General features: G+C 37.3%; 5 protein-coding genes and 1 long non-coding RNA gene across 6 annotated transcripts; 5 read left to right on the plus strand and 1 right to left on the minus strand.

The window, feature by feature from the left end:
• The first annotated feature begins 530 nt into the window (after window positions 1-530).
• LOC125209330 (uncharacterized) lies at window positions 531-1,797 on the plus strand. Its single transcript, XM_048108932.1, has 3 exons — window positions 531-636; window positions 740-1,179; window positions 1,708-1,797. Exons 1-3 carry the CDS (start codon window positions 531-533, stop codon window positions 1,795-1,797), a joined length of 636 nt encoding a protein of 211 aa, XP_047964889.1.
• A 2,383-nt stretch (window positions 1,798-4,180) lies between these two features.
• Window positions 4,181-5,411, plus strand: LOC125209937 (uncharacterized). The gene is made up of 2 exons (XR_016136218.1): window positions 4,181-4,543; window positions 4,619-5,411. It is a non-coding gene; the product is annotated as an uncharacterized LOC125209937 (long non-coding RNA).
• Window positions 5,412-10,967: 5,556 nt separating this feature from the next.
• LOC125213487 (SAP domain-containing protein) lies at window positions 10,968-15,113 on the plus strand. Its single transcript, XM_048114059.2, has 5 exons — window positions 10,968-11,176; window positions 11,736-13,005; window positions 13,689-13,874; window positions 13,965-14,116; window positions 14,357-15,113. Exons 2-5 carry the CDS (start codon window positions 11,769-11,771, stop codon window positions 14,861-14,863), a joined length of 2,082 nt encoding a protein of 693 aa, XP_047970016.1. The 5' UTR covers window positions 10,968-11,176; window positions 11,736-11,768; the 3' UTR covers window positions 14,864-15,113.
• Window positions 15,114-16,280: 1,167 nt separating this feature from the next.
• LOC125211309 (large ribosomal subunit protein eL30-like) lies at window positions 16,281-19,764 on the plus strand. Its single transcript, XM_048111042.2, has 6 exons — window positions 16,281-16,419; window positions 18,146-18,341; window positions 18,467-18,572; window positions 18,696-18,797; window positions 19,364-19,432; window positions 19,526-19,764. The coding sequence occupies exons 2-6, from the start codon at window positions 18,321-18,323 to the stop codon at window positions 19,564-19,566; spliced, it is 339 nt and encodes a 112-aa protein (XP_047966999.1). The 5' UTR covers window positions 16,281-16,419; window positions 18,146-18,320; the 3' UTR covers window positions 19,567-19,764.
• Window positions 19,765-20,920: 1,156 nt separating this feature from the next.
• On the plus strand, window positions 20,921-24,572 carry LOC125213426 (uncharacterized). Its single transcript, XM_048113975.2, has 7 exons — window positions 20,921-21,497; window positions 22,393-22,640; window positions 22,839-22,994; window positions 23,111-23,267; window positions 23,359-23,501; window positions 23,594-23,629; window positions 23,720-24,572. Exons 1-7 carry the CDS (start codon window positions 21,422-21,424, stop codon window positions 24,440-24,442), a joined length of 1,539 nt encoding a protein of 512 aa, XP_047969932.1. The 5' UTR covers window positions 20,921-21,421; the 3' UTR covers window positions 24,443-24,572.
• A 124-nt stretch (window positions 24,573-24,696) lies between these two features.
• On the minus strand, window positions 24,697-26,547 carry LOC125213428 (NAD(P)-binding Rossmann-fold superfamily protein). Its single transcript, XM_048113976.2, has 3 exons — window positions 26,180-26,547; window positions 25,185-25,344; window positions 24,697-25,112 (listed from the first exon to the last, which is right to left on the minus strand). Exons 1-3 carry the CDS (start codon window positions 26,514-26,516, stop codon window positions 24,773-24,775), a joined length of 837 nt encoding a protein of 278 aa, XP_047969933.2. The 5' UTR covers window positions 26,517-26,547; the 3' UTR covers window positions 24,697-24,772.
• Window positions 26,548-27,684: the final 1,137 nt, after the last annotated feature.

Here is a 27,684-nt window from a genome sequence, read left to right on the forward strand (position 1 = left end):
ACCTTAGAATGGACAGGAACGCCTTTAGGCATCTATGTATTTTTCTGAGAGACGTAGGGGGATTGCGCTGTGGTAGGTAAGTGTTGTTGGAGGAGCAAGTTGCTATGTTCCTAGGCATTTTAGCCCATCACAATAAAAATCGTATAGTTGGGTTCAACTTTAGGAGGTCCGACAAAACCATATCGCATTATGTTCATTCTGTTTTGAGAGCAACCCTGAAACTGCACACCGTTTTGCTACGATAACCAAAACCCATAACTAATGACTACACAGACTCTCGTTGGAAATATTTTAAGGTAATCCACTTTTCTATATGAGCTAGTTTCAAGCTAGTAGCTTCTTGTGTATCTATTTTGTAATAACAAGTACCCATTTTTTGGTTCATTTCATTTTTGTCTTAAACCTAAGGATGTCTTGGGGCATTGGGCGGGACTTATATCAACGTGCTTGTGCGTCACGTTGACAAGCCCCGCTATCGAACTCGGAAGAGGCAAATCTCAACGAACACTCTCGCAGCGTGTGATTGGAATATGAGGTTTTTATATTTTCTACCGGGATGGGAGGGCTCTGCTGGTGATGCTCATGTTCTTCGTGATGTCGTCACTCGAGAAGAAGGGGCTTTGATGGTCCCAAAAGGTTTACAGCAGCACTTCCTAGAAAACTAACCGCATCTTTGTTTAACTAATTCTAATTCATTTGGTTAATAACATCAAAGTTTGTCAATCTGTCTTTATGATAGGAAATTACTACTTATGTGACAATGGGTATGCTAATTCCGAAGGTTTCTTAACGCCTTACAAAGGCGTTCGATACCATTTGAAAGAATGGAGAATTGACACACAAAGGCCTCAAAATGCACAGGAGTTGTTTAACTCAAGGCACACTAAAGCAAGGAACGTAATCGAGCGGGCATTTGCTGTTTTAAAAATGCGATGGGGTATTTTACGAAGTGCGAGTTTCTATTCGATGATCAGGCTGCTGATAATGGCTTGCTTTCTCCTCCACAATTTCATTCGTGGTGAAATGATGAACGATCCAATTGAAAAACAACTTGATGGTGGTCATAACAATTTCATCGTTGATGAAGACCATGATGAGGTTGAGTACGTGGATCAGATCGACCCAACCACAGAATGGATTGCAATGCGAGATGACTTGGAGAATTCCATGTGGATTCATGTGGGATACATTACCAGCTTCATATTATATTGTTTCTTCTTGCTTTATTCTTTAATACTTGCTTCCCTGTTACTTTCATTTGGATATCTAATTTTTGCTTCTCATTTTTTGTTATCTCTTGCAACAAGGTCATGTCAACAACAACTAAAATATGCGACATGACACCCGAGTGTCTCTGTGGGGCTGGCCGGATGAGGTTGTTATGTGCAGGTAAGGTTGCGGCACATAGTAGTCGATATTTTTTACAAATGTCCAGCAGACGCAAAACACACGAGTGATTTCTTGTGGTGTGATGAGTACCATAGTAGTCGAGGTGGAGAGATACCAGATTACGTTTTGAACCAACCATATCGGGCTGAGAAAGTTGTATCCCAGGTAAAAGGTGCTAACAAAAACACTGTCGGAGACAGTGGCGGACATAGTAAGGGGCGGACACAGTAAGGGCCATGGAAGGGCTTAAGCCTTTCCCAAAACTTGTTTTATCCTTTTATCCTACTACTATAATTTTCTGAAATTTTCAAATAACAGTCTTCAGCCCTTCCTAAATCAATGGCGTTGAACACTAAATCGCGTGATATTAATTATTACAAGGTGCTGAAGCTACTAAACTGGATCTGAGATTTAAAATCTGCAGATGCTAATTGACATACAAATGGTTGTTTTGGGGAAGAAGATGGCCCAAATCCCCAAAAATAAGTAGTGATAATTTTAATTCTTAATGCGGCTCTGACTGAATAAAATAGTTCGACTCTATAAAATAGCGATTACATCTTAAAATTGAATTTATTATTTAATTTAATAAGTGGATAGAAGGTTTCTATGCGTTTAATATTATAAATTCAAATTTTCAATATTTTTAATTCCTTTTCTTTTCTATTTTTTCTTTACAATTCAGTTATGCAAATATTTGTTTTTTATAACTTTTAATATTTACTTTATTCTGAATATTAAGAATGAAATATGAAAAACATGTCTGGACGTGTAGTTTAAATTATACAGTATAAATGATTGGTTTTTATTTGTTTTAAGTGTAAGGTGTTGGTTTAGAGTTTTTATCTTAGAATTAGAATTTGAGGTACTTATAATTGAAATTAGTCTCTTTTTAACTACTTAGGACAATATTTTGAGTTATTTAATTGGATTAGTATTTTGTTTAATAGTAATATTTTTTCATATATATTACTAATATATTCTTCATCCGTAATTAATCGTCTTACCTTGACTCAATCCGGATTTTAAGAATGTATGATGAAAAGTGAATGAAAAAAGTTAGTGGAATATAAATTATACTTTTATAGTAGTAATAAATTGTGATTGAGACGAGTTAGTGGAATGTAAAGTCCATCTATTAAAATAAAAGAGTAAAATGAGATCATTATTTCCGCACGAAGGGAAAAAGGATATGAGATGTAAGGACGAAGGAAGTATGTAATAGTGCAGCCCCTCCCACAATTTTTTTCTGCGTCCGCCACTGGTCGGAGAAGCTACTTCGTGCCGCGTTGTGATCGCTGCCATGCTAAATTAAGGATGAACCTAGTCTTGGCCGTCATGGCGTCATGGGGATGATTTTGTTATTACTCGGGATGTTGATTGGGAGGCTCTACTAGTACGGTGTTTAGCATTTCGGTTCAAATTCTGAACTTATCTACTAAGCTATTTATCATTGTAATTTTGTACTACGGAATTTAAACTTTGGTGGCATATTTTGAACTAATCAGCTAGACAATACAGTTTAGCTTCATTTAAAGATGTGTAATTTGTATTTCACGCCTTTTCTTATGTTATTGTTTTTGGCATACTCCTACAAAAAAGTGTGATTGCTTAAAACACCAATTCTTCGACAACCAACAGATGGAGCAACCTGCAACCGCCCCCGTTGAAATGTGAATATGATCTTAATTCCATTACAGAGGGACAGGAGGAGCATTTAATTCAACTCCACCAAAGAAGACTTGAATTGAATAAAGGGGTAATAGCCATTTAATTTTATATGAACTTGTTGACAATTTTGAAAAAACTACATTATTTTTAATTTTATATGCACTTGTTGAGAATTTTATAACTACTGTGTTTATATTTTTAAAATGATGTCATCACAATTTTTTCTTTTGGATTTGAATAATTATAATATTTAAAATAGTAAAAATTAGATATTTAGATTATTTACCTTAGTATTTATAGAGAAATGATATGCTACATACCATTTGTGAGCACCACTTAACGCATATTTAATGTTGTTCGTTTCGATTTATATACAAATGTTTGATTCTAATGCATTAAAAAAATGTTATTGGAATTTTTAATTTCACAAAATTCATAAAAATCAAAGCTTGATTTGTTAGTTTATTAATTTATTTGAATTTATAGAGAAATCGAGCAAATATAGCTTTGATTTTATATGAAAATATTACTTTTATTATTCGTCAAAATATATGAGTTTGTTTTCTAATTTTATTTAATTTTAATGTAAACTATACAAATTTCTAGGCAACACTTGCTATACGCATTAGTTATTGATTCTATGTTAGAAAATTATTTTGTTCCTTATGGTAATGTCGAGTTGTGATGAATGGAACAAGTTGCATTTACTTTGTCCGTCACTTCTCAACAACAATACACCAAAGATAACTTCAACTTCTGAAAATATCTACCATTTTGCATTTACTTTGCATGTCACTTCTCACCAACATTACTTAATTCCTCTTCTTCATCAATGGCTAATGGCACATCGGATGTGAGTGTGTAGTTAAGTGACAATACTCACCAACATTACTTAATTCCTCTTCTTCATAAATCTTGAGCAAAGATGTAGGATTTGACAAGAAACCACCCTTCATCGCCGACCTATACCTGTGGCTTCTTCATCAATGGCTAATGGCACATCGGATGTGAGTGTGTAGTTGAGTGACAACACTCACTTTGCATTTAAGAAGCCATTATCTTTTTCATATTATAAATAGAGGGCAACATGACTTTACACTACAGCCACAATTTCCTTTCTGTTACTTTTAAAATGATACTCCTAAAAAATGTCTACCGTTCTGCCCAGCCAAAGCTCTTTCCTTTATGAAGCAAACTGGTCACCGGAGATCGACAATTTATTATTAGGGACATTGGTAAGCTTGAAGCGAGCTAAAGACTTCCAAGGAACTGCCTTCCCAAGTAATTTCATTCTTGACGCGGCAGTCGCGATCGAGAATAAGCTGGGAATTTCTTTCGAATGGTTCGAACTGGTTGATCGCATCCACTTCCTTGAAAAACGCTACAAACTTTTATGGAGCTCACTCATGTTGAGGGGACATATTTGGATGCTCGAACCAACCTTGTCATAGTGGTAGCAGACTCATGGGCATCAATGTTCGAGGTTTGTTGTTGTTTAATCTTGTATTAAGTTCAAATTAAGTCACTATATTTATGTGTGCATATACATATTTTGTAGAGAAACCCCCTTGTCGGTGCTTACTACCACCGAGGGGACCATGTTTACCGCCTACTCGATCAACTATTCGGAACTGGTGACGTCAAAGTCGAGAATGAAAAAACTGTCATCTTGCTGTCTGATACAATAGATAATAAGGGCAAGGGGCATGTTTTTAGTGATGAGTCGGTTAACGGACTTCCGGAGGATGAAACTGTCGGCATCGAGTATGTAACTCATGCCCAACGCAAGCTTGTATTTGATGACCAGCTACCATCAGACCACGAGTCTACAAACAATAAGAGTAAGTATTACTATGCTGCAGGTGACGACCGCAAGCTCGAACGTAAACTCGTCGTACCATCACGTAACCCGTTGTGACAACAGCGTCCACCTAAAGTTCCCACCTACTATAGCTCGGAAGTTTCCTCAAGTCCAATTATGTGTTGGAGGATGCCGGGAATGCCCCGGTTTTGATGGACACATGGAATGGTATGTCTTCTGCTTGTATTTTGGAATGTCATGTTATGTAACATCTAGGGAAGTCCTTTTTGTAAAACATGCACACAAAATGGTTAATTAGTGCATGTAGTAGTGGGTATTATGTTAGTGCATTACTACTTTGCTTAGGAGCTAGGGAAGTCCTTTTTGTAAAACATGCACACAAAATGGTTAATTAGGCGCATGTAGTAGCGGGTATTATGTTAGTGCATTACTGCTTTGCTTGGGAATTGGTAATATCTATCACAACTTTGTGATGAACAATGTGGACCTTTTTTGTTATCTATCAATATGAACTTTTGTTATATATCAATATGAATCGTATCGTCACTTCTCATCATATTTTCTGATCTGTAAAATTCGGCAAAGTGCATAAGAATTTTTTTTTAAAAAAAACATACAACATTAGACAAGGATTTTTAAGGACTCTTTACAGGTTGAATGACTATTACCAAAATAATATTATCAAAGTCTTACAAGCCAACAAGGTAGTAGGTCCTAATATAGAAACTTGTTCATCAAACAGTCTAGTCAGAAAAAGGAAGCAGCAAAACATACCAACTTCATTACATCAGGGAATAATCCGGCATTTAGTAGTTTTTAGCCAAAAAACCCTGAGTCAAAAAGGATAATAACCTTGTTTCCCAAAGCACCAGTATTACCAAAAAGCACACCTGCACCAATATTCTGATAAGGCGTTCTTTCTTGAGGATACGCATCACGTACCCTGGCTTCGATGGTTCTGGTAAACCCATGAAGATCTCAAGCCTCGAATTGTCCTTACCCAATATTTCACAGTATCGTAGTTCTTCAGATAGGGAGGGCATGCTACCAAGTTGGTTGAACACATTTTGTCGAGCCTTCCCTAAGTCCATCTCGTAGCCAATGCGCATTGACAGAGTCTCAAGGCGAGAGTTTGTTTCAGCATGAAGCTTCCCAAGTAGCTCGAGCAAGCCATCGTCATCGTCATGTCCCTTGCGTTTACGTTTGCATCTCTTGGAAGGTTCGCCTTTTTTTTTTGCTCTGAGCATTGTCTCCACCATGTTCAGTTCCACATGTTGCTTATACTAGATCCTCAACAAGAATATCATCAAAGCTTGTATTCATATTACTCAGCCCGTCCGTGTCGGCAACATGCTCCTCAGGGATAGAGTTGTTCACTGTCTGCCCAACATATTCTGAAGTACGGCTTGTGTCCCTATCCTTGCCAAAAATCAATTTCCAATCCTCCAGATATGGCCAAGACTTGTTACGCATACAACAGACGTTTTTATCTTGCTGCAGACAATAGCATGAATAAGAATAATCAAGAAAATTTGTTACAGTGCACGAGAGTTTGAATACTTAAAAATGATACAAGAAATAATGGCCAAACCTTGACAATTTGGTCTCATTGGTCATTCGAACAGTCTATTTTAAAATCTCCATGATCGTTGAACCCAACGCCACTTCGTTGAAGGATGTTTGAAGTAATAGATTTTTTTCCACGTTGACAGCTTGGAATAGATGTGAGGCTGCTCTTGCAAGTCAGTTGTTGGAAACTCCTTGCACAGCCAATCCTCAATTTTTAACGAAGGATGTTTGACAAAGAGTAGTAGAATTTTTTCCACGTTGACAGCTTGGAATAGATGTGAGGCTGCTCTTGCAAGTCAGTTGTTGGAAACTCCTTGCGCAGCCAGTCCTCAATTTTCTTAAGAAACCCAGAACGAAATCCGTTGTCACATTTCCACCCCGTAGCGACTAGGTCCTTCAATACAACAATAAGCGCTTCTTCTTCTCTGTCGGACCAAGATCGACGTGACCTATCACACTTATGGTAGTTGTTCCTCCGATATTGACTGCCAACTGTAACACGGACATGATATGGAGGGAGAAACCTCAAAAAATATGCATTATACAATTCGAATGTTAAACTAATTGGTATGAGGTGCACAAACTTGAAGGTCTTACCCGGAGTTCGCTGAGTGGAAGCAACAGGGGGTACGAATCCCTTTGAGAGCGACATAACTTCTGTGGATATCGTGTGAATGGAATTTAGCAAACACAAAATAAAATCAGTGAACTAGTTTTAACAAAGAATTTCAGAAAAACTCGACGAACCCTAACTAGACGACGACCTTACCACATTAATGCACATATTTACAAAAAAATATTAAGCTCAATGACATATGAAAGGGACAAATCATACACAGCATATTGCAAAGATTTCAAATTAATACTGAACCTATGCATAAATGAAGAAAGGTAAATCACATACTTGGAATGGAATTCAACAAACACAAAATAAAATCAGTGAACTAGTTTTAGCAAAGAGTTTCTAAAAACCTGATGAAACCCTAACTAGCAAATGAGGAAACGACAACCTCATCATACTAATTCACATATTTCCGAAAATGTTAAACCATATGCCACATGAAAGAGATAAAGCAAATCATACACATCATATTGCAAAGATTTCAAATTAATATTGAATTTAGGCATAAATGAAGAAAGGTAAATCACATACTTGGAAAAGGAAGAACAATGGTTGGATTTGTGTGACTCGATTCGACTCAGAATTCTGCGCTGTTACATCTCCCGACTGGAATGAAGCCCGCGAAGCTTGAAATGAAATGGCGGTGGAGATGGGAGAAAATAAGGAGTCATTTATATATAAAGCATTATTGGTAATACATCCAAAACCCTAGGGGTAAAGATGTCATTCATTATATATTATCCACAAAAATATTGCTAACCAAACATAAGATATGATAGAAGTATATTGGAAATCCGACAACCAAACATATGCTATGATGAGATAGGCATACGCATACCCATCTAGGAATTTGGGATTTAAACCCATCTGTGCATAACCATCTTCTGAACCAAACGGTGGCATGGAGAACGAAATGGGTAAACTGGTGAGAAGATTGAGGAAGATGTCGGTGGAGCTGAACTAGTATGACCATGCCGCTGATTTCATCCTTCACGGTGGAGAGGGTAATTTAGTCCCATAATATTTTGTTTCCTACACACAATGAATAAACCAAACAATACACACAAGCCCAATCAGCATAAATGGGCTAAACCAAACCTTGGATAACTCTATCAGCCTACTTATGAAAGCCCATTATCAATGAGTTTGTGTTAATTTTTGTTCGGCCAACCAGATGAGCCCTTATAGAATAAAAGTAAAATAAAGGGAGGGTGAAATAGGTGAAACATGGTGGCATTTATGAGTTAAAAATGTTAAAATTAAATGTAAACTAAATAAACATAAAAAAAATAATCAGCCGCAAACCCTGCAATAGCGCCGCTAAATCGGCGGCCACTGCAATAGGGCCGCAAATCCTGGCTGCTCCGACCGTCACAAAATTGGACCCGATTGATAGTGCTCTTATAACAATAAAAAGATACTCCATCTGTCTCATCTCAAATGATTGACTGTTTTTCGGCACGTGTTTGAGGAAAATTATGATAAATAGTTAAAGTGGAGAGAAAGTAAAATAATTAATAGCATAATGTATATACGACTATCTTCTATATTATTCTATCCCTTACTTTATTTTCTTTCCACTTTAACTATTTATTATTATCTTTGCAAAATAACTGTAAAAAAGAAATCAATCACTTGAGTTGAGACGGAGGAAGTACATTTTAGTTCGGTAGAGACTTAAGAGCATCCGCAACGCTGCGCGATGCGGTCTCGGTCTCGTCTCGACGAGACGAGACGGCATCGAGACAGCGTTGCGGCTCCCGTCTCGTCTCGACGAGACGAGATGTCTCGACGCCCGACGCGTCCCGGCGAGGCCGGCCTCGAGCCGGCGAGACACGCGCCCAGCGCCACGTGGTGCGCACGGGCGGCTGGCGTGACGCCCACTCGCCAACCCGCGAGTGGGCGTCGGATTTATGACGTCATAACTCAATTTTTTTTTTTAAATCAGATTTTTCGAAAAAATTTAAAAAAAATTAATAAAAAAACGGTAATATGACCATTCAACAGTCATATTTTTAAATTTTTTTTTTATATTCTATATATACTCTTCTTCATTCTCCATTTTACACACAAACACACATCTATTTTCTCATCTCTCTTTTTTCCTCTCCAATCACTTCTATAAAATCATTCCTTTATTTTTTTCTTCTCCCAAATTTAATCAATTATGGATCCATTTGAGCAAATGCGTCGAATAATGGAAGAATCGGTAGAAGAAGATCGACGTAGGGAGGAGGAAGCCGCCGCAAGGTTGGAACGTGATTACTTCAGTCCGAACCCAGTGTGGGGAGATATCTACTTCCATCGCCGTTTCCGTATGTCACGGGCGCTATTTTTGCATATCGCGAGTACATTGGCGGCACGGGAAGAGTTCTTCAGAGAAGGGTTCGAAGTTGTTGGTCGTACTAGCCACACGACGCTCCAGAAATGTACTGTGACGATCCGTCAGCTTGCTACTGGACAAACGGCGGATGCGTTTGACGAATACCTGCACGTCGGAGAATCCACTGGGAGACTTTGTTTGTTGAACTTCTGCAAAGGCATCCGGGCAGCCTTCACCGCCGAATTTCTGAAGAAGCCAACCACCGCAGATTGTCAGTTTCTGCTCCGTCTTCACGAACAAGTGCACGGATTCCCCGGGATGCTCGGGAGTGTCGATTGCAGGCATTGGCAATGGAATAATTGCCCTGTGGCGTTGAGGGGGTCATACACGAGCGGCCACAAAGGCACCCACCCCACCGTTATACTCGAGGTCGTCGCCGACTACCGGCTATGGATTTGGCATGCGTATTTCGGGGTCCCCAGCTCGAACAACGATGTCAACGTGCTCAACAACTCCGACCTCTTCGCTGAAGTTCTGAATGGTAAAGCGTTGGCCATCAACTTCATCGCTAACAATCGCCAGTATAAAATGTGGTACTATCTTGCCGACGACATCTATCCGAAGTGGCCAACCTTTGTGGAGACGTTCAACAGGCCTGCGGACGAAAAGCAGTCTCTTTTTGCGCAGAAGCAAGAGTCTGCTCGCAAGGATGTGGAGAGAGCGTTCAGGGTTCTCCAAGCTCGATGGAACATTATCAAAGCCCCGGGCTCGACAGTGGTTTATGGAGAATATGGTCGACATCATGTATACGTGCATAATCTTGCACAACATGATTGTCGCTGACGAAGGACCTGAGGCGGGAAATTGGTTCGACCCTGAAACCCCGGGAAGCTCAACCGCAAGTAGTCCGCCTCGAACGGGAGTGCATCCGTCTTTGCAAGAGCGGTTGTCTATTCGGGCAAGGACACGTGATTCTACCGCCCACGCCCAACTCCAGGAGGATCTAATGGAGCACATTTGGGCAAAATTTGGCAACCATTAGATGATCGTCACTAGAGAACTCCTTCTTCTGCTTCTTTACCTCCATTTTTTTTATTTGAGTTTAAGTGTGCAATTTGTAATTTCTAGTTTTTTAATTATGTTTTTTTTATTTTTTTAGGTATTTAAATTGTAATTTTATTTTATTTATAATGAAGTGTGTTTTTTATTAATTGAATTTGTTGAAATTAAAAATAAAAAATGAAATTGAATGAATAGTTAAGAGATGGTTAAGAGATGGAGGGATGCAGGTGTTGTCTCTTAGTTAAGAGATGAGCTGAAAAATACAGTGGGGCCCATAAATAGTGAAGAGATAAGACGATTAAGAGACGGATAAGATACAGCGTTGCGGATGGCTAAGCATCTACTTGGCCTCGTAATAGGAGTTGTAATGATCTAAAGTTGGATAAGTTTTCACAAATCTAATGCAGCAACTCCTGCTTTAATCAAAAAGCCCAAATTATTAAAAAGGCCCGTTATTACAAAAGCCCAATAACTCAATCGGTTCATCTTCTTAATCTCTCTCTCTCCATTTCTCGCTCCTATGTTCTCTCTAGGAGAAAACGGGAAGTCTCTCTCTTTCCTCTATCTCTGGCTATAACCTTGCTCTCTCGCCTCCTCCCCTCATTTCCTAAAATCGGGCGTCTATTCGCTCGCACCACCACCGTCGCTCCCCGCCGCTGCCGTCGTGGACCTCTTGTCGCAACAAAATCAAGAAACCCTAATTCTATTTGATCATCAGGTTATTTTCTTCTGCAGCCTTTTCTCCCACATTTCCGCTTCTTCTTCACATCTATATCTCCTTTTTTGCTGCTGGGTTGTCGTTTTTTTGGTCAAGAGATCTGCAAGCTTATTTTTCTGAATTGGAATTCGTGGATCTAAAAATTGGAGTTTAAAGCTTTTCCGGATGTTTAATTTTGATGTCAGGATGTTTAATTTTCTGGTTATGTAATGGATGTTGCGTGTTACTGAACTTGACTGGGTATTTTACATTATCTTTAGACGTATTTATATAAGATAAAGATGGCCAAATGCATACTTTATTGACTACTCGTCTCTCTAAATTAGCTGTTATAGATGAATGTGGAATTATATCCTTACATCTTTTAAACTTTTTTCTAAAAAAAAAAACAATTTTTTGCCTAAAAAATAGGAGTACAATTTTTAATGACAACTTTGAGCACATTTGTACATCCTCTTCAAGAAGCTGGAAGTGAATATTTTCCTTTTGAATGTACATATGTGTATTTATGTTATCTCCAAAAACAGTGTCCTATTAATGATTATATTTGTTGTTGCAGGTCTTGTAGAAGTGAAAGTTGGTGTAAGGAAAGATGTCTTCGCCATATGTTAAAATTGGCAATCGAACGGTTGATCAGTTGAAGGTCACTGAGCTTAAGGAAGAGCTCAAGAGGCGTAGATTGACTAGTAGTGGGTTGAAACAAGATCTGGTGAAACGTCTGGATGAAGCACTACGTATTGAAATGCAAAGTTTGGAGGAAGCACAGGACGACCATTCACAGCCTGAGGTTCATATTCAAAAAGAAAATGCAGTGACTGATGTTAATGATAGTGCTAAGGCTTTTACCGGGACAGATATTGACATTGTCGGAAAGATAGATGACTCCAGAGGGTCATCAGGTGAAGGCAAAGTCATTGAAACAGGCTTGGTGCAGGGAACCGAGTTTGCTGGGCTGGAAGGTGGACAGGCTCCTGAACCCTCTTTTGTGGAAACTACAGAAGTTGAAAACATAACTGAACCTGTGAAGATTTTGGAAGAATCAAACTCACAAGATCATGGAACAAATGAGGACGGAGATGCTACTCTATTGCTTAATGTTGATGGATCCCTGCAGGAGGATGCGAAGGTTGAACTCTCAGCTCCTAATACGAATGAAGGTATTCACTCAACGGAGCAGAGGGAAAACGATGATTCCAGTACACTCGAACCAGGTTCCAGTGTCCAGACACTGAAGTATCAGGTATCTGCGGTTGACCCTAATTTAGGGTTTCAAGTAACATCTGATTCTGTTTCTACTGAATCTGTCTCCATTATTGAGAAAAATGAACTAAAGATTGATGTAATTAATGATAATGTCAAATTAGAACTAGATGTTAAGCCTGGGATGGTGCAGCAGTCTCCCAACGTCGCTGTCCCTGATGGTGGTGAATCACATCCAATGGATGTTGAAGAGCCACTTGACAAAAATAATGTGAAAGATGATCTTGACATAAAAGATGTTAAAGAGCCACTTGACAAAAATGATGACAAAGTTGACCTTGACATAAAAGATGTTGAAGAACTTCATGATGTCAAGAGCATTGATAGTGGGGATGTAGATCCCCCTGAAAAATTAAGTTTAGATCGGAGTTCTGGCGATGATTCCATGGAAGAGGATATAATGGAGAGTAAACAGATGGATGGCAAGTCTGATTCATTTACTGAAAATGTGGAGAACTCTGGAACACCTAGTGTGAAAGAGGAGGATCATGTGGACGTGGTTGGTCATGATAATCCCGTTGAAATGGAGACAGCTTCTGGCCCGACCTCTGTGAAAAGAAAATTTCAAGGTAAGTACATTATGATGGTTTGCATGAAAAGACACACTATAATGTCAATATTGTACTATGAATTAACTATATCAAAGCTCCCTGCCTTCTTTGGGTAATAAAGCTCTAGAGATGCAGGAACCCTTGGTTTTATATTGTTTGCACCTTATTTGTTATATTTTTCAGATGGCTTTCTTGCTTATATCCGCAGGGCCTTTTTTGAATGATTAATGCATGCTATAAATTGATGCCAACATGATGTTGCATATATAGTAAAGACTCTGGATTCTTAAAATAAATACTTTTGCAATTTAATATCTGGATTATGATATATATGGTGGGAAATGATCCAGTTTGTTATTATGAACATTTTTTGTATGACAACTCTCTTTGCACACAATTAACAAGCCTTTGGACCATACTAGCTAAGTACGCTTGTGAATACTAACATATGTGGCTTATAATTGTGAAGTTTGTGGTTAATCTGGGCATGCTTCCTTTTTTGTTGAAGGTTATGAGTGATTCCAGATCTAAAGTTGTCCCCCTTTTGTGCCTGTAATAGTTCAATCTCAACCAAATTCTGAATCCAGGCTAAAACAGATATATGTATAATAGCCCCTGGCTGAAATTTATGCTAAATTTATGTCTAGCTACTTATTTTCTATTAAGGCCTTAACAACAAACTCATACTTTGAACATTCCAGACAAAGAAGCCGTTGGCAATAATGATGCTGGGAAGAAGGTGCGCAGGTGGAACACTGAAAGCTTAAAGAGTTCTGAGCCACAGAGTGGTTCTATAACACCAAAAGGTTCATCTGAACCTAGTTTTAAGCCCATAACAGGTGCCAACTCCTTAGCTAATGTAGAGGAGGCTCCCAAGGAGCGTGTGGGTATGTTCCAGAGTTTGTCACTGCTCTAGTGATTTGTTTCTAATATCATTTGTTATCTCAAAACTGAATTGTTTTATATGTTGTGTGCAGTTCCACCATCATCAAAGCCACCTACTAATTCTCTCAGAATTGATCGTTTTCTGCGCCCTTTTACTTTGAAAGCTGTCCAAGAACTTCTAGGAAAGACTGGAACTGTTACCAGTTTCTGGATGGATCACATCAAAACCCACTGTTTTGTCTCAGTACGTTTTGTCTTCACTCCCATAACTACATCCCTCGTTTTATCTATTTTGTGCAAAACAAATAGTATAACATGTGTTGGTAACTATGACAAATACTTGTGCATTGTGTAGCTCATATATCTACTTGTGTGTGTGCGCGTGTTCACATTAATTCATGAATGTGCTCATTATTTTTTATATGGGGAAGCTGGCCCACCTTGATATATATGGGTAGTTATTAGAATAACTTTGTCTATGCAGTACTCATCTGTTGAAGAGGCTTTAGAAACCCGTAATGCTGTATACAATCTCCAGTGGCCTACAAACGGGGGGCGCCTCTTGGTTGCAGAGTTTGTTGATCCTCAAGAAGTCAAATCACGCGTGGAGGCTCCACTTGCATCTCCTGCAGCTCCCTCACCAACTACAGCAACTCAATCCCCATCTGTCGCACAACCTTCCCCACGACAGCAATTAATGAAGCAGCAGATACCACCTCCTCTTCCTCCACCACCACTTTCCAATCCACCACCCCAAGTCAGGGACCGGCTGCATCCACCAAGGGAACAGCCTCTCCTGGCAAGGGACAGGCTGAACCTCCCACCTCCACCTCCGCTTCCAGCTGCGGAGAAGGTTGTTGATCCACCAATTGTCACTCTGGATGACCTATTTCGGAAAACCAAGGCCCCACCACGCATCTACTACCTGCCGTTGTCTGATGAAGAAGTTGCATCAAAGCTGAAGACACAGGGGAAGAATGTTACTCAGTAGATTTCTGATAAGATTGGTTAGAGTGAAAGGTATGTTATAACTATATCTTTGCAGGTCTGCAGGTAGGATGTTCCGGTGCTGGTTCAGTCATGGATCTCATCTGAGGCTGAGTTAGGAATTTGTTTTCTTTTAGTTGATGAGAGTTTTGGACATCCATCTGTTTCTAAAGGAGGATTGTATGTTACTAACATTGCTACAACATTTGGATCCTTTTTATTCTCAGCATGCATTTTTACTCTGCTTTTTTCAACCTTAGCATATTATACTCACTCTGTCGGATAAGTGATGTGTTTCATTTTTAAGAAAGTGAAGCATTGAAGGCTCCTGCCAAAAATTTTTCGATTCAAATATACTAGTGATTCTGTATGGAAAAGAGAGGTATAGTATGAATTTATTTATTGGTAAATATCGATTGGAATGTCAAATTGGAAATATCTCAAATTTATTGGTAAATATCGATTTGAATTTCAATGTTCTAACAAATATGCATCGGAATCATATTTCAGCGGTTTCAAGCCCGATATAAAATAATAATGAATTGAAAACTCTATATGATCATTGATACTTGTACTTTGTACTTTTTCCGAAAATTTGTCACTTATTTTTTTTTTCGTCCGTCCCTAAAAATTTATTACCTTTCATTTTTACCATTTTTGGTAATGGACTCTACATTCCATTAACTCATTCACACTCACATTTTATTATAAAACTAATATATAAAAATAGGACTCACATGTCACCAACTTTTTCAACCAACTTTCTATTACATTTCTTAAAACACGTGTCGGGTCAAATGGTGACGAATTATTAGGGACGGAGAGAGTATTAATATGGTGTCGAATTTAACTAATGAATAATGTGATATACTGTGGCGGTGTGGCCCGTCTCTTATTAAAACCGAGACCTAATACCCAAGCACGTTCCCAATTGAGAGGATTAGCTGCTCCAACCCGAGACTTGCCCCGATGGGGCTCCACGGCTTTCTTACTCAAATTGGGAGACAAATCGACCTTAGACTATTTCATCGGTAACATTGGAAGTAAGGTCACATATAAAAAGACAAAATAGCAATAAATAAAAATAATTCCTCCCCCCCCCCTCTCCCCCTGTTTGGTGTTATCCTGTCGACCCATAGAAAAAGTTGGGGTCAAGTCCACATGTCTTATTTTTTTAGTGGTTGAACATTAAAATGTTTTATTACTTTTAAATTGTTTTATTCAATGATTATTATTCTTCCAAAAAATTCATGTGAATTATTCTTCCAAAAAAAATTCCTTTCGTTATTGTTTTGATAAATTTGATTTTGTGGATCCAAATCATCCAAATTATCGCACTTGTTTCCCACCTATCAAAATTCCCAAAATTATCAACAATCATCTAAATATCCAAGTTCACAAAAAAATTTTCAAATCCAGAGTATTCACATAACCATGAATTATCTCCAAATCTAAGCCAAATTTCTACCTCTACTGAAATTCCCACATCCGAAAATATCACTTGCAACTTGTTCAGAGATGCCCAACAAGCTAACAAAAAGAAGAGGAACTCAAAAAAATGTAAGTTGGGTTGTTAAAGAAGATTTAGCACTTATGTCTTCATGGGTCTATGCAAGCACAGACCGTAGTTTGTAGTTTGGTTTATTTATTCTCTATTATTGTACCGATATCGTATTTTTTTATTTGTGTATTTTTATTATGTTGCACTTCAATTATATATGAATGTGTAATAATTTTTATTAAAAAATTGAATTGCAAAATTTATATAATTTTTATATGAGTTGTTTTTAATATATTTGAATAAAATTGTTTTTTTTAATATATTTGAATAAAATTATAAAATTTATATTGATTAAAAGTATATGAAAAAGAAAATATGTATTGGGGTTGAGCTGGGGTCATTGATGGCCGTAAAAGTTTTAAATACGTTGGAGGTTGTATATGTGGATGAAAGAGAAATGAGTATTTTATTAAAAAGTTGATTGAGGTTGGATTGGTTGAGGGTCATTGACGAGGATAGTCTTATAAGGTCAAATTCGTTCATTGTGCTCATTCCATGAATTGGATACCCTTTATCTCTTTTTGGGCTGGAATTTTCTTTTCCATTATTTCTCTCTATATCTCGTCTAAGCTCTTTCTTTGTGACGAGAGATTTTCACTGTCTTTGTGACTGGTGTGGGTGACTCTTAGCAATGGTAACCTCTAGTTTCCTTTCACCATGCATACAGTTGTTGTCTGAACTCTTTGGAGTTATGACATTGATAAGTTGATGAGTATGTATTGTTCTTTGAGAGAATCGAGTGTTTCCCACTGATTAATCAGTGTTCCTTCGTGGTGTGAGTGAGATTATTATAGTGGCTTTTGGTTTGTGGCCACATCTAGGGTTTCAAGTATTGTGTTGGCCTTTTGGTAATTCTATTACTAGTCTCCCCTTGATTCATACTCCCCCTTCCCTTAAATATTATCATAGTTTGACCGGGCACAATTTCACAGTTTGAAATATAATTGAAAGTGGGTTGAAAAAGTTGGTAGGATGTAGGTCATACTTTTAAAGTATTAGTTTTATATTAAAATGTGAGTGGGAATAATTTAGTGGAATGTGAGGACCATTACCAAAAATAGTAAAAAGTGAAATGTGACAAATTTTGTGGAACGGGCGAAAATGAAAAAATGTGACAAAATTTCAGGGACGGAGGGAGTATGGTAAAAATGTACTATTGCCAAGGACAATGTATGTGCTGGACGGAGCCTACTGATGTTCATCGTTTACTCATAATTATTTCTTAATTTCACAGATCTTGTGTTATGAGACTTATATCCATATATATCGATGTTGATGTGACAATCTCACGATGTCGATAAATACACGTGAATCTTGCGGTACATCTGATCCTTATGGAGTAATAAAATAAAATTAATGCCAATTTTATTTTATTTTTTCATCTTAAGGTTTATCGTGATTTTGATCTCAGTTTACTCTAAACAAATAATGAATCATCAAAAATCCAAAATGAAATTGAAACACCTTAGTAAGAAATTGATAATGGCAAATGGCATGTTAAATCGTCAAACGTTTTTCTTTTAGTCAATAGATGGGAGCCTCGGTCCTCTTGTAAGCATGAAGTCACATGCATGTTTGAATGCTATTTGAAATTGGTAAAATTAAATCGAACAGCCAAATTTAACTAATACTACTAGTAATTTAGAATGCTACTAAAATATTTATACAGTTTATCTAACTTTGGACAATTTTCAAACTAACCCTTCATTATTTCGAATATTGCAGTTCCGACCAAGAAATTGGGTGGCTTTGGTAATTTCCAAAACATTCAGGGACCAATTTGAAGATACCCTAACATTTATACCCTATTAAAAACCCGTCGCTCAGTGCTGCATCTGTTAGCCGAATTAGGGTTTCACATTCTTCTCCGCCGCTCGCTCTCCAGCAGACTCCAGCAACAATGGTGGCCGCCAAGAAGACCGTACGATTCTCCTCTATTTTCTGATCATCGTTCCCTAATTTAACACTTCTGTTCATGTTAATTCCTGAAATTCATCTGAAATCAATAGCTAATTCGCTTTTGCGCTGATTCATTTCCGGTTTCAGAAGAAGACTCATGAGAGCATCAACAACAGGCTCGCGCTCGTGATGAAGAGCGGGAAGTACACGCTCGGATACAAGACGGTGCTCAAAACCCTACGCAACTCCAAAGGTAAATTTTCCCCCTTTTCGTTTTTCGCAATGTTCGTTAGATTTATCTCAGTGCGAATGCGCTTTAGCTAAATCTGTATTGTGTAGAGGGGTTTGAGGTTGTTGATTGGCTGAATTTTTGTAGGTAAGTTGATCTTGATCTCGAACAATTGCCCGCCGTTAAGGAAATCCGAGATTGAGTACTATGCTATGCTCGCGAAGATTGGTGTTCACCATTACAACGGAAGTAAGTGCTGATTTTGAGAATTATTTGGGATGAATCGTGTTTATGCTTATTTCTGAGGCCTCTTGTTGTATTTGCTTGTTTATTTGAAGGATTTATACATTAGGTATGCTTACAAATTCCAAATTTTTAATTTTGGTTATGCAAATGGAAGACATAAGACATGGTTTGGAGCTGTGTTAATGTTTGTCATTTGATTAAACTTTTACTGTGAACATATAGTATCATATTTGGAAGATACAACAAATGATAAGCACCAATGAATGAATCAATAGGAAATTCCACCAATGAGATGCAGCATAAAGCTTGTGAATTAGTTTACAATTCGTAATGTATTGGGTGTTTATTAGCATTATATACTGATTCATTTGAAATAGAGCGAATGTATTTTTCTAATTATGTGCCGCCAAAGGCTATGGATTTAATCAAGTTTGAATCAGTATACTTTCTAAGGTAACAAACATGGAGTATTTTCTACATAGATAAATGTTTGGGGCAATATATAGCAAAGTTTGAGAAATCAGTCATGAGTTTAGTCTAACGCTTTAAATTATGTTGTGAATTTCCAGACAATGTTGATTTGGGGACTGCATGCGGGAAGTACTTCCGTGTTTCATGCCTCAGCATTGTTGATCCTGGTATGGGAGTTGTCTTCTTGTTGCTTCTTACTTTACATCACTTGGACATTGGAGTGATTACTGATACATTTCAATTGTTCTCTGATTATACAGGTGATTCGGACATCATCAAGTCACTGCCCAGCGATCACTGAGGAAAGAATAAATAGTTTAAATGATTTACTTCAATATTCTGGATCCTCTGTATCATTTTCTATATTTTATATGTAAGACATTTTATCGTAGTCTTGGAATTGTCATCTCGAATATCCTTTGCTATGTGTTATGGTTCAGCTTGGTAATGTCCTTGCTGGTTTTTGACAGTCAATGCACTTCCATTAATCTTGTTTGCAGTTTGGTAGAGCATATGAGATTTGATTATCCCTATTCTTGATCTTCTACTTCCTTTTCTCTCTTTGGATGCAATGATCTTGAGCCTGGAATTGACATTATCATCATCCTTAATTTAAATTACTATAGTTCCCTTTACTTGTAACTTTAATTTTCTATTTAAATAGGTCAAACGAATCCTCATTTTTTAATTTTCAGATTTCATCACTTTTGTTTTTCTCCTGAACTTTTAATAATTACATGTGAAAAAATATTTTTATCCAATAATTGAAAGTTTTATTTTTCATTTTGCTTAATATGTGCAAAAAGTGAACTATTAATTATTTAAGAAAAAATGTTTCATGATTATTTTTGTTTATAAAAAAATATAAAATACTCTAAAGATTTTTAAAGGTGAATCAAATCGTGCCTAATAACATGAAGTTAAATTGTTAAAAAGCATGTTAACATACATAAAAATAATTATTATAACATACATAAAAATAATTATTATAATTATAATCCTAACAAATATTTACTGTGTTGAACAATTCCAATTGTATTTTGCATTAGATTTTCGGATTTTGGTATTAGATTTTCAAAATTGTCAAATTTGGTATTGAAATTTCAGATTTTATACATTTTTACTCAATCCTAGATTTTCCAGATCAAACTAGATTCATTTTTCATAATTTTCGAAGTTTTGAATTGGATCGGATTGTGCAATGATTCGATCTGAAATCTGTACTCACCCCTAATACTTTATCAGTTTAAAAAATGTTAATTCAATTATATATTTTCCTTACCCCACAAGAATGTGTTCTAGCAATTTATGTAGAATTTACTGATTTTATGTTATACTCTTCTTTTTTATCTTTATCTTGTTTATACATGACCTAAAAAAATAACCACTCTCATTGAGTAACAACAAATAATAACTTTTCTCACTAACCTACTAATCTCTACAATAAAAAGTGACACTTTTATCGACTAAAAATCAATACTAAAAAACTGCATATACTCAAAAACACAAAAAATGAAAATTCAAAATCACACCTTTGCCCAACTATATAATAAAATAACAAGAAATTAGAGGTGCACGTGACATACTCAATTTAATAAAATTGCGTTTTACTACACATCTCTAAAATTCATAAAATTTTAACACACTAGACGCAGCCGTAGCTCAAATTTTTTGTTACCAAAAAAAGGCAAATCCCCTCTCATTTTTATGCGTTTCTTTCTGTATGATTCCCTCCCCATCACTCCCGCTTCCAAAATCCTAACAAAATCACAACTTTTCATTAGGGTTTGTGATTTAACCGAAATCAAATTTCGTTTAAATTTTGTACAAGCTACCTGTTTTTCAAATTTTCTTTCCGCCCAACTTCTTTTTTTTGCTTTGGTTCGGAAAAACTCTCCCCCTTTCTCTCCGTTTTCGATTTTGTAGCAATGCAAATCAGCTGATTTGTTGAAAGTTTTTTCTCCCGCTGAGCCCTTTCGATTAATTGGGTTTAAGTTATTCTATTTTCTCAGTTCTCGTTCATACATAAATTAGGGTTTCACTCCTGGATTCAATTGAATTTCGGATTTTGCCGCGCTTCTATTCAATTGAATACATTCGCCACACACACACACACATAGTTGTTCGGCGGAGCTGAAAGTGGCGGTGGCGGTGGGATGAATAGTGTGTTCAGTGAACAGATTCTTGCTGACAAGCTTTCGAAGCTCAATAGCACTCAGCAATGCATTGAGAGTATCCTCCTCAGCTGAATTTTTGTTTGTTATTTTCTCTGATTCTTTCTGTTTCCTTGTATTGCTAGCAAGTTTAGTGTGATTTGCAGTTTCTTAATTTGCTTTGTGTTTTCTGAGTGGATTGGGAGATCTATGCTGCTAACCTTTTTGTGATTGATTGTGTAATTGTACAATGTGTTTCATGTGTTCCAACAGTGTGAATTGGTGCTCCAGTTTCATTGTATATACTTAGAGGAAACGACGAATGTATTGTGAAGTCACCGTTCTGCCAGTTGCAGTTGATCTTTTGTTCCGTTTGCTTTGATACTAGGATTTTGTTTATCGTTTAATTTTGATAGGATTGCTGATACATTTTGTTTTTTGAAGTTATTACACCTAGGCTTATCATTCAAATTGAAGGATAACATAGTTCTGTTTGTCTTTGATAAATTTCTACTTGAGTTGGCACTTTATAGAGTCGTAGAGTCACAATTATGTTTGAACGATATCTTTGCCTTTTGCGTTCTATGTTTTGTTTTGTTTTCCTAATGTTCTGAATTATATTCTTTGTAATGACTAGACGAGCATTTCAAGTTCTTGTGTGGATGCTTTTTTTGAGTTGGCATACGTATATAACCGTAATCTTTTATATTCACTATTCACAAATATCTAACATTATGGAGTATTCTTTTGTCATTTTGTGAATATTTTCTTTCAATGTAAGCGAATCTTAACATTTAATTGAGTAAGTGTCCATTTCTGGAGAATGGAAATGCATAAATTTCAAAATTGATATAGTTTATGCTTATGGTGTTTATAAACTTGCTTTAGAGGTGAACTTGTTAGGATATTTCTCTGACACCCTCTACTAATATTTGCAAATACGTTCTCTGGTTTTCCCTTAACTTGGGATATAGCTTTATCGCACTGGTGTATATTTCACCGAAGCAAAGCAGAGCTAGTGGTTACAACATGGGACAGACAATTCCGCAGTTCAGAAATAGCCCAGAAAGTACCTCTTTTATATCTTGCAAATGACATCTTACAGAACAGCAAGCGTAAAGGCAATGAATTCGTTACCGAGTTCTGGAAAGTTCTTCCTTCAGCACTCAAAGAGTTAGAGAGTAAAGGCGATGATCGTGGAAAGAATGTGGTGTCTAGATTGGTGAGCAATTTCACATAATTTAAGAACACTGCCACTCTATCACTCCTTTCCTAAACTCCAAAGTTAGGGTTTGTCATTTCATATAAATGCTTTGTAGATGTCTCAGTTGTTTAGTCTTGTGATTCTTCAAATATGAGCGCTAGATAATCAATTTTATTTTTGACTGGCGGAGATGCTTGACTATAATGTACCCTTTAGGTTGGGATATGGGAAGAAAGAAGAGTTTTTGGTTCTCAAGCTAAAAGCCTTAGAGATGCGATGCTTGGAGAAGAATTACCTCCACCTTTAGAGCTCAGGAAGAAACGGTCTCGCTCTGTCAGAATAGTTAAAAAGGACTCACGTTCTATAAAGACGGTAGGATTTACCATTTCATTGTTTTCTGCGTGGCTCTTATCTTCCTTTTCTTTCATTGTACGTCATCAGCTTTGTTAGATTACATTTCTAAAAAAATCTTCTTTTAATGAAACCAGAAACTGAGCATTGGTGGTACAGCAGAGAAAATTGTTTCAGCATTTCACTCGGTGTTCAGTGAACACAACAGTGAAGACGAAGAATTGAGTAAATGCAAGTCTGCTGTTCATCGTGTGAAAAAGATGGAGAAAGATGTTGATGTGGCCTTAACAAAAGGTAGGCCGACTGTTGAATGAAGCAACATTACTGGTGCCGCAGTGTTTTATTGATTCCTACTATTTATTCTAGGATTTGCTACTTTTTTCAGCCAAAGATCCATCGCGCAAGACCCTAGCCAAAGAGTTGGAGGAGGAAGAAAGTACATTGAAGCAATGCATTGAAAAACTTAAAGAAGTTGAAAACAATAGAGCCGCACTCGTTGCTCAGTTGAGGGATGCACTTCACGAGCAGGTAGTCAGTCGCTCAATACCTGAATAATTCCATTTTATTATCTATCAACTTGCCTACTGAATCGTTGATGGTATAATTTTCCTCTATTTCAGGAATCTGAACTGGAGAATGTTCGGACACAGATGCAGGTTTGTCGTTGAGACCCATTCACGAAACTTTATTTCAAGAATCATTTTAAGACACCGTTCTAACATCTAAGGCATCGTATCAAATTTCAGGTTGCACAGGCACAAGTAGAAGAAGCCACACACATGCGAAAACAATTGAATGAAGATCGCGTATTCGACTCAAAACCATCAACAACGCCAACAGACGCCAATCCCAACTCGGAGCAATCATCAAAAAAATCCGCTGCTGCAATTGCAGCTGAAGTTGCAGATAGGCTAGCAGCCTCGACATCCTCCCAGTATATCATGACATCGGTTCTCTCCTCATTTGCTGCCGAAGCAGCTAAAGGTGCTGGGCTGACGCCATCATCAACCTCAACGACTTCTTTCTCATCAACACAGAGCAATCCCATGTCAAAATCCGAAAACCCGCCTGTTTCAGATCCTAAAGCTTACATGGCTGCGCAGATAAACCCTTCACAAAACCCTTATCAAACCGTCATGGCTCAGCCCTCGATGCAAGTTCCCAACTCTCAAGCCCTCTATCACTCAGTACCTAACCAGCCTTCTATGCAGTATATGCAGCCTGGTTCGTATGATTATAGTGGCTTGAGTCCTATGCCGCCTGGGCCTCCTCCACCGGCCCCTCCATCATACATGGTTAACCCGATGGTGCAAATGCTGCCAATGGGGCATCAGCCATCAACAGTACCTCAGCAGCAACCCATGTCGGTATCTCAACAGCAACCGCCTCCGCCTGCAGGCTTTCGCCCTCTAGCTCCTATTCAGGCACCCGGAATGGTATATTTTTCACACCCTTACCGATTGCAGTGATGTGCTGACATTTGTAGTCGTCAAAAGGCTTCTTGTAAACTTGAAATTTTGTTGTGAGATTTAGTAGACATCAATAGCAGTGTATCATTTTGCTTTGGACAATAATAGGCTTTTCAGTTTTATACTTTAAGATCATGACTCTCTTGCTATTGTGACATTCTAAATCTCACCGAAGAGGAAAACATACAATATGATGTCGTTTTGGTTGGTGCGGACGGAAAACCTTCAAACGGAAGCTGTTTAAGACTCGTATCTAAAAACAGAGAAAATATGAACACTCTTATTACATGATCCATCCATATAAATGATACAAGAATATACCAAAATATATCATGAACACTTGAACATTTTCCTAAAGATAAAATCTCTAATAAAAAGGGGCACATAATACAATATTGCCATAAGTGTGGACTGATGGCCAAAGCTGAACCAAGCGCGCGGCTTCTCTTTCAGTACTGCGTCGACTGTCTTCTTTGCAAACACTTCCGCAGGAGTAGATTTCGGTGTCTGTGAGACGACTGCTCTAGCACGAATTGCTTTTTCAAATGGCTTGTACAGTTTCCATTCTGGCATTCTGCTGTAGATTGCCAAAGCAGTCTCTCCTATGTTGGACCTAATAGCCCCGGGTACAACTGTGATCACGTCGATCCCAAAGGGTCGTAGTTCCAATCTGCATTTTGGTATTGAACTCATTGTGAGACGGATCAAAAACTTGAGCACTGGAAGGACATTTTCTACTTACCTTAGATTATCAGAGATGGAATGTATAGCAGATTTGGTTGCAGTGTAGACGCCTCCCCATGGCACTGGGGCCAATGCTGTCACACTTCCAAAGTTTACGATCTTGCCCTTCTTCCGAGATGCCATGTGAGGAACTACGGCTTGAATCAACCTCAACGATCCTATCAAGCAGGAAAACACATAATCATCCATTAAATAACTTCTGCATTAAGAAAAATGGTTTATGTTGATGGCAACAACCATATGGAAACAGAGCACACAGATCATAAGATTGATTAGGTTATTCAAAATTCAATGAGAAGACCACAAATACTCAAACTTTGAAATGATGCAATCTTCTTTGGTAATGAATGCTAAGGAAAAGCATATGATAAATGAGAAGAAGATGGTTACCTAACTTACTTATTGTACACAAAATAAACAACTCTTAGTTCCACTAATCAAAACTCAATTTGAACAGAAGGAGACATTGACATTTGTGGTTTCAATGATACGAGAAGAGGGACACCCGTCACCAGCAAATACTATTCGTACAATAGTAGATCAGAGTATGCAACGAGCAGAAGTCACGACGTCCTATAATATTATTCGGGATACATCATTTCTTTTACCAGTATTTACATATGACACCATTGCAGATTCACTTCCCTGCTCCTTGTGAGGTTTACATTAGCATCAATAATCTTAACCTTGCCATGAACCAATCAGTAATCCCAATCTCAGAAATGAAATACACAACTTTCAATCAAACAAACAGCAGCAGCAAATTCTCCTCAAACAACAAAATCTTATCAAAATTGAGCATCACTACGAAGTTCTAATAAGTAATAACAACCAAATCCAAATCCAACTCCAAAACATCGATAAGATGAGATCTGATCCACAATCCAACTCAATTTCTACCAGAATTAATCAATCCTACATCACATACTGTGTTAAATTATACTATGCAAATAGATGCAGTACAAAAAATGGAATTAACAAAATCAATTTTACCAAAAAAATTAGTGTTGAAGGTGTTTTGGATCATATCCATGGGGACCTCGGCGGCGGGGCCGACGCACTGGACTCCGGCATTATTGACGACGATGTCGATGCGGCCGAAGTTCTCAAGGACCGTGGAGAGCGCGTGGCGCACGCTGTCGTCGTCGGAGACGTCGAGCTCTTGCAGGAAGAAGTTGGGATTGTCCTGCAAATCGGAGACGGATGAGAGCGAGCGAGCCGTGGCCACGACGAGGCAGCCGCGGGAGGCGAATTCGAGGGCGAGCGCGTGGCCTATGCCGCCGGCGGAGCAGCCGGTTATCACCACCACCTGCTTCTCGTAAGCTGCCATTATTGACTCTGCACACTTTTCAACATTTCGATTTTCCATCAATATATATAAGCCACAATATCAAATTTATAAATTTAAATTATCTGACAATTTTTTGTATATTCTTAGAAACAATTTATGAAATTTTGACAACTTATAAAAATATCAATTAATTCTGTTTGTGTCATTCATCCCATCATCTCTAAATAATTAAGTTGTTATCTTTCTTCTTTTGGAGAAATTTATTTTGAGAGTTTTTGAGTTTGTTTAGAATATGCTATGACAAGAAAATAAACATTGGATGAGATTCACGGAATATTAAATGTTTCTCCAACTTCATTCTTCGATTTTAATTTTTAAATAATATTCCCTTCATCGTATATTCTTATTACAAGTAATCAACACTCCCTCCGTTCTCAAATAGTATGAACATTTAATTCAGTACGAGTTTTAATGTAACTGGAACAGTAAAAGAGGGATAGAAAGAAAAAAGATTTTAAAGCATTGTTAGTTGAGAATAAGTCTCATCTTATTAGAAAGTTTTTTTTTGTATAAATTAGAAAGTTCAGATTTTTCAAGGACAAACTTAAAAGTAAATAGTTCTAGGAACGGAGAGTCGGAGGGAATATAATCTTTTAGCATATAAAAATAATTTATTTATTCTCTTTTACGACCTCCAATCTTCCATAGTAAACATGACCCAACATATTCGTTAACTTTAATTTTATAAATCAAACAATACAAATACAGACTATAATTGTTTCCAAATATAGTAATTTTATATAATTAATTTTTTTAAACTCCAAAACATTGGTTCATGACATGTACCATAATTTATCCACTCCTAAATGATTGTTCTAAATTTGCATTATTACTAGCTTGCAAAAATATACTCCTACTATCATGTTCAACCGTGTCTATGAAAAAAACAGTATCGTATTTATTAGTCCTACTGTATTTAATATCATGTTCAACATTTATTTAATTAAAAGGCCCACTCCTGTTTATTTATAGCGCAATTATGTGTGATTATAGTGCATATTTATATTTATTAAATGTGATTCCTATGTGTAATGCACACACACTTGTATTTAGGTTGGACATCGCTGTCAACAAAATTTTTCATCCTTTTAAAAACTCAGTTGTTCCAATTCACGTTTTATTATATTTATAGCACGTATAAGTTATA

The sequence above is a fragment of the Salvia hispanica genome, chromosome 3 (assembly GCF_029641045.1).
Source record: "Salvia hispanica isolate PSC_SH4W2 chromosome 3, Shi_PSC_v1, whole genome shotgun sequence".
NCBI classification, from domain to species: domain Eukaryota; kingdom Viridiplantae; phylum Streptophyta; class Magnoliopsida; order Lamiales; family Lamiaceae; genus Salvia; species Salvia hispanica.